The sequence below is a fragment of the Filicampus tigris genome, chromosome 1 (genome assembly GCF_054856515.1).
Source record: "Filicampus tigris isolate MCC_2025a chromosome 1, RoL_Ftig_1.0, whole genome shotgun sequence".
Classification (NCBI taxonomy): Eukaryota; Metazoa; Chordata; class Actinopteri; order Syngnathiformes; family Syngnathidae; genus Filicampus; species Filicampus tigris.
The window spans coordinates 30,596,817-30,608,800 of record NC_141217.1 but is presented as its reverse complement, the minus strand read 5'-3'; the positions used below and the strand labels follow the sequence as shown (position 1 = coordinate 30,608,800).

At 40.5% G+C, this 11,984-nt stretch overlaps 1 protein-coding gene across 1 annotated transcript; it reads left to right on the top strand.

Moving 5' to 3' along the window:
- The first annotated feature begins 93 nt into the window (after positions 1-93).
- gdap1l1 (ganglioside induced differentiation associated protein 1-like 1) lies at positions 94-10,725 on the top strand. The gene is made up of 6 exons (XM_086031462.1): positions 94-317; positions 4,305-4,497; positions 6,948-7,121; positions 8,311-8,405; positions 10,178-10,292; positions 10,373-10,725. Exons 1-6 carry the CDS (start codon positions 135-137, stop codon positions 10,714-10,716), a joined length of 1,104 nt encoding a protein of 367 aa, XP_085887588.1. The 5' UTR covers positions 94-134; the 3' UTR covers positions 10,717-10,725.
- The last annotated feature ends 1,259 nt before the right edge of the window (positions 10,726-11,984 follow it).

The window sequence follows — 11,984 nt, the reverse complement described above, 5'->3', positions numbered from 1 at the left end:
TCCGCATGCCGCACGGGCGGTGATGCTCTGTGCTACCCCCCCCTCCCCAATACTCTCGCGATGCAACCCCCCCGCCCGCCCATCGCTCCCTCCTCCGGTCGCTCCTTTCCTCCGCACGCTCAAAACGCTCTGTCATGGCGTCTTCCAACCATGTTACCCCCACCAAGTGTGGCTGGTGGCCCATCTCGGCGATGGGCGAGGAGGGCAAAATGACAGACGGGGACGAGTGCGACGACCCCTGCACGGCCGAGCCCAAAGCGCTCAACAAAGACAGGCTGGTTTTGTACCACTGGACGCAGTCTTTTGCCTCCCAGAAGGTAAGGTAGCAAAAAAATGGAGGAACCTATCGCTTGCTTGGTGCTATGCTACCGTCTCTGTCTGTGTGTTTGTTTTTTACTCTCTTGGCTCTCTCTCTCTCTTCTGTTGCATGTGCACGCAAAATGTGTCTGCAGCTCCGCGCAGCTTCCGTTTTTTTTTTTTTTTGACAGAGGCGCTGCAGCAAGGTGCTCATTTCCTCGACGCGTGGTCAATATTGACCGTATAGCAACGCACGCATCATCACCATCATCACCATCCTCCTCCTCCTCCTCCACCTTTCCATTTGACTCGTGAGTCGCTCTGACAGATGACAGGCTGAATAATTGAATCGCATGACGTGCAAAACAAGCCCCCACCCACCTCTGCAGCTGTATCCTCTTCACAAACGTCCACATGCACACGACACGAGTGCATAGATAGATAGATAGGCCTTGATTTGCACTTGTGTGTTGTGTGTTGCAAGAGTACTGGCACACGTGAGTGCTGAGTGCAAACAGTTCCGTTTTCACAAGTCTGGGTTGTCATGCTGGTGACGGGGCGACTACAAATTGCGTGCAATGCATATGCAAATTACAGTGGTGGGATGAGACAAAGTACAAATACTATGTTACTGTTTTTCATTTATTTAAATATACCAGGCGTAATCAAAGGTGGCTATATAGTACCACATTACATTTACTTGTGTAATTTTGTTGATAAATTGCACTTGTCAGAGAAGTTTTGATGTAAAATGCTTTTTACTTTTACTTGTGTATTTTTAGAAAGAAACAGTACTTTTACTCCTTTTACTTTAAACGAGCTACATTCTGCTTCCTACTTTTACTTGTGGCCATATATTTTTGCTTGTGTGATCTATTTGTTCAAGTCCGTCAGAGAGATTTACACGTGTGACTGTATTTCACCAATCCAGCAGAACTAATACTAGGTTTTAATTCATTTGACCAATCAAACGGAGACAGGCAGTCACATGACTGCAGGCAAAGTCTCTGGCCTCACATAAAAGCAAGTTTTCAAAGTGACTAACAGAAAAAGTTGGAGCTATGTAATCTCTGCCAGGTCATCTTATTCAGCTATATCATGAGTGGACACTAAGAGTTCAATTCAGAACATTTTTTGTATCGTATTGGTACAAGAATGAGGACAGATGTACATTACCAGCATTGATACCGATACTCTCTGTGTGTCTCTGTCTCTGTCGAGTCCATTCCAAACTGTACTAAATCAGCTCATGCTTGCGGTGTGATTCCATTCATGATCCTGTCTTTAAAATAACCAGAAGAGCTTTGCAAAGGACACTGAGCAATTACGGCAAATCAGTCCGTCCAGGATTTCGCGGGCCTTTTTTTTGGTTGTTGTGGTCTAAAATGGCTGATTTCGCGGGCAATTTTCATAAGTTGCGATTTTTTTTTTTCTCAAAACCTCATTTGTTTACAATCAAGCAAACTTTTTCTACATAGTTTAAGTGGATTTTTACAAAAGATGTTTGAAAAGTTAGTTTACAAATGTGTATATTCTTTCTTGAAAAAGGATACTAGCACACATTTCCTCTCAGCTTCTGCGTCAAATATGATGGCAACATATGCCACTTTCTCAATTTGGCTCCTCAGTGCTTCTTTTTTTTCTTTCTGGTGGACTGCAGCTAAATATTTGTTTTTTTAAACTGATGATAAGCCAAAATGGCTCCTCCATTGATGACCTTCTCTTTCAGGGATATTTTCATGGCTGGGTGGCCACAAACAGACAGTGGGATGGTGATAAACGTCACAGATCTGACAAGACAGTGAAAACTTTTAGCACTCTTTTTTTCCCCCAACTGTGTGCCTTGATAAAATGTAATATCACATCATCAGTCTGTACTGTGAAATAACTTTATGTGGGCAATATATCAAATTTTCCAAACAATTTGTGAAAGTTTTTAGGAGCATGTGGAACCATGTAACAGTACATTTACAGCCATTTTAGTGTGATTATAATAAAGTAACGTTTTGTACCTAAGGGAGTTAGTGCTACTTCTTCAGTTGATAATTTTGCACATATTTCAAATTTGTCTGACGATTAACATTCAACACATTTGAAGACAGGTTTGATGGTTGATTTACGCCAGCATATTGCCCAACTCTAGGCTTCACACACGTTGTTCACATACACATTTTATATAATTAAGTTTCTCACTTTAATTCATTGGCTTCCATCTCCTCCGGTCAGACGTGGATGGATCAGTTACGAGTGTGCGTTGGGCTCAGCATGAGAATTTAAAAAGGACATATTGACATCCAGGAGGTGTAAAGGCACGGTTGAGTGCAGGGGCGGAGCCAGGACGTGGCTAATGGGTGGGCCTGGAAAAATCAGGGTACACCTGAATATTACTCTCACTGAGCACAATCCTCCTGTCCCGACATATCGTATAATCCAAATAAAATGACAAACTGAATAATATGAAGTTCAGCTCTGCCTTAGACAACCACGGTTATGCCATTCTTAATATTCAATACAATAAAAAAACACCAACTCAAAAATAATTTCATCATAATTTACAAAAAATTAGATATTTTTTCATGAATCTCACTGGGTGGGCATCCTGTCAATCTGGGTGGGCTTTTACCCACCCAGGCCCACCCATGGCTCCGCCCCTGGTTGAGTGTATAGATCAGTGCAACAGTACCCGAGGGAGCATGTTAAGATCACCTTCAATAAGTTACGCTGAAAGTTTCCTGCAAAGGGAACTGCATCACGATTCCACAAACCTTTTGTTGGTATTGTAAAATGTAAATATTCTCGGCAAAGTGACATCACTATCGCTCCGATATGTCCTACACGCATTCAGTCATTCAAACTTGAATTTATGCGTTTGCCTCTACAATATGCGCTGGCACTCAGGAATGCGACATTTTTTCATGAAGAAATAATAATTAAAAAAAAGTGAAGGCTTATTCTGCGCCTCCTGAGCAGCTGAGCCACTTGGCTCAATGACGAGTGACTAACACGATTACATAACAAAATGTTGTTGCAAAAGTGGCAGCTTTGTGAGAAATCGGACAAAATCCTCCTTTGGTTCAGTCATTCGTTCGGTTCATTTGCAATTAGCAATAAAAACTCCAAAAATGAAAAAGTAAGTGATTATTTTGTTAATTGATCAGGCAGCTAACAAGCTCATACAGCTCTAATCTAATCTAATGTTAAAATCAAATTCGGTTCTGTAGCCTGTTTTTCCATTTAGTACGTTTGATCCGAGCCTAAAATTTAAATATGAAAATTAGGCATTTTTGGGTGTTGTGGATTTGATAAAAAATGAAATAAAAAACAAGGCCTCAAAAAAACAGTTGCGTTTTCATTTTTTATTTCCATGTGAAAAAGGAAAGAAGCAATGATATCCAGATTTCACTACAGGGGGCAAAACAACAGGCAGTGAAAACATGCCAGCTTGCTGTGGAGACGTCAACAATTCTTTTTCTCTGACATTTCAGAATTTGTCCCAGATTGAATTTCCGGCTTTTATCTGTAAATACTGTCTGTGTATAGTTTCATATTAATACACTTTGTTGACTCTACCTTTGCCGCTGAAGCTAGCCAGATTTTCTTGGGCACGTAATAAAGTGGTGCCTTGAGGGACACGTTTAATTTGCTCTGTGACCACTCAAAACATTTGCTTCTAAAATCTTTCCCCATTGAATTGAATGGAAATGACATTAATCAGCAGCCTTCTTCTGGAAAAAAAAAAATTATATTGGCTGGGTCAGGTCTCACTAATTGGTTTCTTGACTTTTAAAATTATTTGGTTTATTTCCTGTTGAAAATAAACAAGACTTTTCACTCAATACCAACCCGAACATCATTATTGATGTTTCACGTCGCTCAAGTTGGAGATCATTATAATTTTTGCGTTTCAAATTCCGTTCACCATCTTTTCTCGCTTTGGCGATATCACAGCAGCCTTCAACCACGGATGTGAAGCGCGCTTTGGTCAGCTCCAATATCTGATGTTGCAGGTCCGCCTGGTGATCAACGAGAAGGGCCTGGTTTGTGAGGAGAGGGACGTCAGCCTGCCGTTGCAGGAGCACAAGGAGCCGTGGTTCATGAGGCTCAACCTGGGAGAGGAGGTGCCCGTCTTCCTCCATGGCGACAACATCATCAGTGACTACAATCAGATTATAGACTACTTGGAGACCAACTTTGTGGGAGGTAAGATTTTTGCACGGCAAGATGGAAGAGACTGTGAATGGTTTTGTGAGTTTGCAAGGAAGTTTAAACTGCCGGAAAATGATCCAGTCAGAAGAAGAAGTCATCCAGTGACTATGGCAGGGTCCCTCAAACATTCTGGCTACAGGGGAGAGATGTTTCCAAGACACCCTTATAATCCTAAAACTAAACATAACCACTAATCAGATCTAAGTGGCATGAAATGCATGTATGTAATAAAAGTGGTTTATTACCACTTAAGACAAAAAGAGACAAAAAGAGCAAATCAATATCTGATACTGACGCCAACCTCAGTCCCGTCCTTGTGTAGTTACCCCAAATTTCTGATGAAGATTTGCTTCACAGTTTTTTCAGGGCTGCAGTTATCCCTGTTTCGAACGCATCTTTTTTTTCTCCCACTTATCTACTTTTGAAGGTGTTTGGATCCTGCACTCCACGAACAGCCATCTTGAGCACTGACGTTTTGTGTATTGCCTTCTAACCGTCATGTCAGCAGTGTTCCCCGTGATTGTGTAGACGACTGAGTCTGAATCACCGGTACAAAACTATTAACAGGCTGAGGAGCCTTCCCGAAATAAATGTTTGAAAACATGAAGATTTAAAGATTTGAAATGCAACTGTATTGCACTCGAAAGTTCAATACAACTGAGCTGTACGAACATTCAATTCAGTGATTCTTTGTGTGCCACGAGTGCCTTTTTCACATATTCAAATTTTATGAGACAGTAAGCCGTTATCATTACAATGAGCAGAAATAAAGAAATATCATCTTTCCATTTATATACACATCTACCTTATTATATGAAATATTTCCAATATACGGTTTGATTATCACTTTTTAAATTGAACTCCTTAATTAAATAGACTTTCCTACAGTATTCTAGAATCGATTATGGATATGGTCGTTTGTCCATAAGTAGCCTGCCGTTCTCCTGAAGTCTGTCGGGATAGGCTGCAGCTCGCCCGCGAGTCGCAACACAAATGAGGACAATCGGTAGAGATAGAAGATATAGAATGGATAACTGTGTAAATAAATTGTATGCATGTACACACTGGAGCCTCATATCTTTTATGTTACGGTGTGTGGGGGTGGCCTGGCTTATATGATTGTCCATTCAGCCGTTATGCTATTACGTAATCTTCCGGGAGCCTCAGACCAGCAAAGATGGCCGATAACCGCACAAGTCCCTTGTCTTCATTTAGTTTGCAGCCACGCATGAAAAGTCACTTAGCTCACAACAACAGCACTGACCAGAGATGTATTCGTTTGAAAACATTCATAACAATCTTTCCTTTCTTAAAATGGCGCGTGAGGTCAGATGTCTCAGCTTTTTTTCCAGAAGGAAGACATGTCGATCTCGAGCACTTGCGTGGATTTGAATTCCGTCAACAGCAGCAGGCGGCCGGCTACTTGACTTGATTTTTTTTTTTTTTTTTCATGCCTTTATTCAAAAACAGCACGTTAAAAAATGTTAACAGTGGCGAAAATGCACAAGCATTCATTCATGATTCAGTTACTGCTTTGGTCCGCAACGTGTCAGAAAATGGGCAAAAGTACTGATCAAAGAAAAAAGCGGATGATTGCAAAATGTCTTATTTTGATTATCCAGCACACCTGCGACCGTCGTGAGGATAAGCGGTTCGGATAAGCGGTTCGGATAAGCGGTTCGGATAACGGATGGATGGGTAAAGATAATCGCTCTGCTTTCATGGAGGACGACAAAAAAAACGAACAATGTTTATTTACTGCTGACAGCCTGAAATCAGAGGATTTGGACAATTTGAAGTTGAACAAAGTCTCTAAACGAATAATCAATTACACTGGTCAACACATTTAAAAAAAAAAATTTCTTAGATGATTCTTAGAGATGCAAGTCAACTTTTCAAGATTTTTTTTGCTGATTCAGAATCTGCACTTGTTTTTCTCTAGCTCAGCAGGTTATCATAATAATAATAATAATAATAATGATAACATAAGAACAATACTATAATATGTAACGTAGTAAATACATTTCCTAAGAAAAGGTTAGATTGAGCAACAGGTGGAATATTTTTTTCTGCCCGTCATAGCGATCAATTGCGTTGCATGTAAAATCCATATTGTACAAGCTTTTATGGGTCAAACTTAAAAACAAAACATGAAAATATCTCAAAAACATTTTTGGGAAAATAAGCCTAAAAAAATACTTCTATGGACACAAAGCCATCTCTGATTAAAATTTGTTGTTGACCCGGGTTCTAAAAATAGTTGTAATAATTGCATCTGTAATAATAACATTATCAAATAGAAAATGAACAGTTTGTGCATGTTGATTTAATGCATCAGTCTTGTGACTGACAAGTGGTCAGCCCCGGGTGTACCCGCCTCTCACCCCACATCAGCTGGTACGTGACTTCCCCGGTGTTGTACAGTATTGATTTCTCACCCGCAGACTCGGTGGCTCAGCTGATTCCCGCAGCAGACTCGCCGGTTCACGGGCGAGTGCAGCAGTACCGCCAGCTGCTGGACGGCCTCCCCATGGACGCGTACACGCACGGCTGCATCCTCCATCCGGAGCTCACCACCGACTCTATGATCCCAAAGTACGCCACTGCCGAAATACGTCGTAAGTCAAGCCACCTCGCTGCATCACGCAGGGATGATGATGTGTCCCTTTTCGGGTAGACATGTTCTGGGGAATTTCTGGAAGGTTTGCAGTACTCTTTATGTGAAATAAACATGGGGAATTTGGGCTGATTCTCAAAATTACAAGTCACTGTTATGCTACATGTAGTTGTTGGAAATATTGGGAGCCCTGCGCTTGTTTCTCTTCAGCTGGCCAGTCCCATCTTGGGGTAATGGGAGACAATGATACCTTAAGTGTGTTACTTATGTGCAGTTGACACAGTGATATTATTTATTTATGCCATCACAGTTCCCTGCCAGTTTGCAGATTTTTTTGTACGGTTTATAACTCTGCCTCATTCTGCCACCCGTTTATTTTGGGTATAATTCCACTGTCGACCACTAGATGGTGGCACACTATTTTGATTGACACTGGAAATTTGAAAAAAGAGTGAAAAAGTGAAGTAGGCCTATTTCTATTATTTTATTTTATTTTTTTTACATCGACAGAACATAGGTTTATTTATTATGTTTGGGCATGATTATTGATGTACACTCTAAAAACAGTTGGTTAAAAATAACACAATTTTGGGTCAAAAATGGACCAATCCACTACTCGGGTCAATTTGAACCAACGTTCTGGGTTGTTTTTGTAGAAAACAACTCGGAAAATGGGTAGTTTTGTACAAAACAACACAAAACATTGGGCTGTTTTGTACAAAACAGCGTTTTGACATGTCGACATGTACAAAACACTGTTTTGTACAAAAGGTGCGTCAAATTGACCCAATTAGTGGGTTGGTCCATTTTTGACCCAAAATTGTGTTATTTTTAACCCAACTCTTTTTACAGTGTACATTGTGAGTTGATAAGTTTAGTTGGGGTGGGGGGAGGAGGTTTTGTCTCATTATTTGGCCTTTTCCCCTTTCCGAAAAAGCTCTCCAAAGACGTTTGTTCCTTACTCATTTTTACTAGCTTGCAGGTTTAGCTTATCGCAGCCGTTTGAGGCACAGGCCGAAGCCTCTGATTTTTAAAAAAAAATAAAGCAATCAAATATTGTTTTTGCTCAGTTTTCCCATACGAACCAGATGGCCCACAGATCAGTACCAGTGCCTTGCACATGGTCATGATGAGGCATGACGAGATCAAGCCACCCCCAGTATTTGCATGTCGTGCGTTTGTGACTGCAGGGCATTTGGTCAACGCAGCGACGGAACTGATGAAGTTAGACCACGAGGAGCCCCAACTGACAGAACCATACCTGTCCAAGCAAAAGAAGCTCATGGTCAGTTCTGTGCATGAAGGCTTGCATTTCTATACTGTATGCACATCTACCTTTTGTTTTTGTCAGTCAAATACCTGCTTGTTTCATTTTTGACAGAATTACTCCAAATCTTTTTTTTTTTGTTGTTGTCAGAGACAGTTGTAATTTATTCAACTCCCATCTCAGATATTACAAAATCGATTTCTAATTGTATACGTAGCTGTTAACCAAGCTAATGCGTCGCATGTCACTATTCATCTTTTTTTTTTTTTTACTTGTTCATTGACCTTTTCACCATGACGCCACACGTTTTTCCAGGTGACAAAAGCCGAAGCGTTCTTCTACTGTACCACTAGCAAACAAACGCCTCTGTGCCATTTGACCAAGGCAGGCTGATTGAGAAAACAGGCACAATGGCTTTGAATGATCTTCTTCTCCACCGCTGTGGTTTGAATGTGTGAAATGTTAATTGAAAAAAGATGTTATGTGAGGTATATGGATTCAAATAGAAAATGGTTTCCATTGAATGGATTGGAATTGATTCGAATGGAGAAATGAGGCCTGTAATTTACCTTTCAACAAGTAAGTTGATTCAAAAATAGACGTGGAAATTCAGAGTTAACATGATCATTGAGGGACCGGCTAATTTATTGACATTTGTGTTCCAGAAATTACCGCGCGGATGTGTTTTTTTGACACAGAAATGTAAGCTAGCAGGCTAGCCGTTCTGTTTTGCTAAAGTACGCCAAAGACAACTCAAGCAATCATTTTCTTCTTTCTGAGGAAATGCCTTCCACAAAGCAGGACACTGATTCTGCATGTCCAATATCATGCAGCCTTACTTTAAAATGATTAGAATTATAATTTACGGCATGTTTGAGTATTATTTCTCGAGGCTGGGACGACTATCCTCTTTTTTGGATATCAAAGTATGGTCACCCTACTTTAAACAGAAAGACTAGCAGACAGATTTGTGTTTTTGGTTGTTTTTCCTGTGTAATCCTAAGAAGTTAATATCAGCTACAGAAAGAATTCTATAAATTCTGCAGTCTTCTTAGATGTGCTAATATGAGAGCAAAGCACTTGACAGTGTATTTGGAAACGTGGCATACAGTGGCAAAGACGGTGTCTTTAGGGTTCAGGTTTTAGACAAGACACGAGGACGCCGCCTGTGTGCGAAGACAAGCAGAAATAAACTCAAGAATTTCACTCAATGACCTGGAAGACTTGACAGCGTTGAAACAACACTGACTTTACATAACATAACCCCAAGACTAGATAGCAGTGCGGATGGTGGGAGTCAACAGAATCTGACATTTCTCATGTGTATCTAGGTTTAATATCATACCATGGTAACAATCGACCAAAATCCAGGTAAGATCTATATTTTATAAATCTGTATGAGTACTAAACTAACTAAACCATTGACAATGGCAATATGTATGTAAAATACGTAACATTTGCTTCCTAATGTGTAAAGTATTACAGGTGCGGGGACCTCTGTATTGCCTCATTTGGCTACCTCACTATGTGAGCGCGTTTTGCATTCGTGCGCTTGAAAAATCTCAAAAGAGCCGACATTTTCGACAAGGGGAAACGTCGGTGGGATTAGTTGACTGCTCGAACTAACAACAGGAGGGGGAGGGGTCGCGCCATTTTGCCTGCACTGACAACGGAAAAAAAATAAAAATGAAAGAAAATACGGCTCTACCTCCGATGGAAAGTTCCCTTGAAATTGGTAACCGGCCCATGCCTATTTTGAAGTGACTTTTGCTTTGCATTGTGTTTGGCAGGCAAAGATCTTAGACCATGACAATGTCAACTACCTGAAGAAAATCCTGGGAGAGTTAGCGATGGTTTTAGATCAAGTGGAGGCCGAACTGGAGAAAAGGAAACTGGAGTACCGAGGTAGGCCAGCACGACGCCTCTCCGTCCCGGTGACCAACGTAGGCAACAAACAGTAGAGCACTGTCGTTTCCCCTCCGCAGGTCAAAAGTGTGAGTTGTGGCTATGCGGACCTGACTTTACACTAGCCGATATCTGCCTGGGAGCCTTGCTGCACAGGCTCAAGTTCTTGGGACTTTCTAAGAAATACTGGGAGGACGGCAGTCGGGCCAACCTGCAGTCCTTTTTTCTGCGTGTGCAAAAACGCTACGCTTTCCGCAAGGTCCTGGGCGACATCCACACCACGCTCCTGTCGGCGGTCCTGCCCAACGCCTTCCGAATGGTCAAAAAGAAGCCGCCGTCCTTCTTCGGGGCTTCCTTTCTTATGGGATCTCTCGGCGGGATGGGCTACTTTGCCTACTGGTTTTTAAAAAAGAAATACATGTAGTGAATGCTCTCTCGGTGTGTTCAATGTCTGTTATACGTGTGGTGTTTGAACTTTCATGTAACATTTGACGACTGCAGGAAAACCGTACCGAATATAGGAAACAACAATACATACCCGGGCGAGTAAAGATACAGACTATGTAAACATTCCATAATAAGACATTCTTGACTGCACATTTTGGGGGTAATCGCAGCCTTCACTGAGCTTATTTTGCTCTTGTTTGACCTTTGTTGAAGGCATGCAACCGCTTCACTTATACAGTAGTCTGCACTCCCATCAAACCGGTGCAGTTTCACACACACACGCCCAAACAGGGCTTAAGTGAGCTCGGCATGCCGTGTCTCACAGTCATTACTCATAGCTACTAAAGGCATTAAACCGCAGGAAAAATGTTTCACTTCCGAATCAGGGCCCGTGTCCAAAACAAAAAGCCGTTTCGATAGAAATCGATTCATAAAACATCGTAAGTTTTAAAGTTCTCTGAAGCTAAAAAGTGCCAGGAGTGGAGAACTTTTCAAGCGCTTACGAGTTGTCTTCGCGTATTAGTACATTTAGAATAAGGCTTGTCACGATAATAACATTTCAAACTCGGTATCGATAATGCATACAAAAAAAGTTATTCTCATAAGATTCCCAGTTTTTCCTCAAATTATTTACAACTTTATAAATATAATTATACTAAAATAAAATAACTTGCCCAAATAACGTTGACCTATTTTTCTCCTCAGACTTCATTCTAAAAAAAAAAAATCTTATTGTCATCAGATTACCACTTTTTTTTTCCTCTGGAATTTCTGATTTTATTCTCAAAAAATGATTTAAACTCTCAAAAAGGTATGTGTATTTAAATAGAGTTCATTTAAAAAAGAAGTGTTCATTCTTGTTGGATTATGACGGTTCTTTGTAAAAAAAATACGATTTTATCCTCAAAGAAATACTTTATTCTCTTAGTGGCATAACGTTTTTCCTTGGAAAAAAAAATACCACTGTGCAAAAGGTTACACCGTTTTATCTAAAATAAGTGATTATATTCAGAATTAATCAACAATTATTTTTTTCTCATTGGATAAACACTTTCATGAAACATTTTTGACATTACTGTAGGCTATTCTTAAACTCTGACTTTACCTTAGAGAAAAATACAACTGTATTCTTGAAAGAGCACAATTTCATTTGTTGTACAAGTACAAGTTAATGCTCTATAAAAATGAGTTTATTCATCAAATTATGACGTTCTTGAAAATGACAGCTATCCTTCAATCACTACT

What these genes read in the sequence shown, in the direction of transcription:
- gdap1l1 (XM_086031462.1), top strand. Translation starts at nt 135, where the DNA reads ATGGCGTCTTCCAACCATGTTACCCCCACCAAGTGTGGCTGGTGGCCC. An exon ending in GGAGACCAACTTTGTGGGAG is followed by an intron (nt 4,498 to 6,947) that starts GTAAGATTTTTG and finishes TCTCACCCGCAG; the next exon opens with ACTCGGTGGCTCAGCTGATT. An exon ending in CGCCACTGCCGAAATACGTC is followed by an intron (nt 7,122 to 8,310) that starts GTAAGTCAAGCC and finishes TTGTGACTGCAG; the next exon opens with GGCATTTGGTCAACGCAGCG.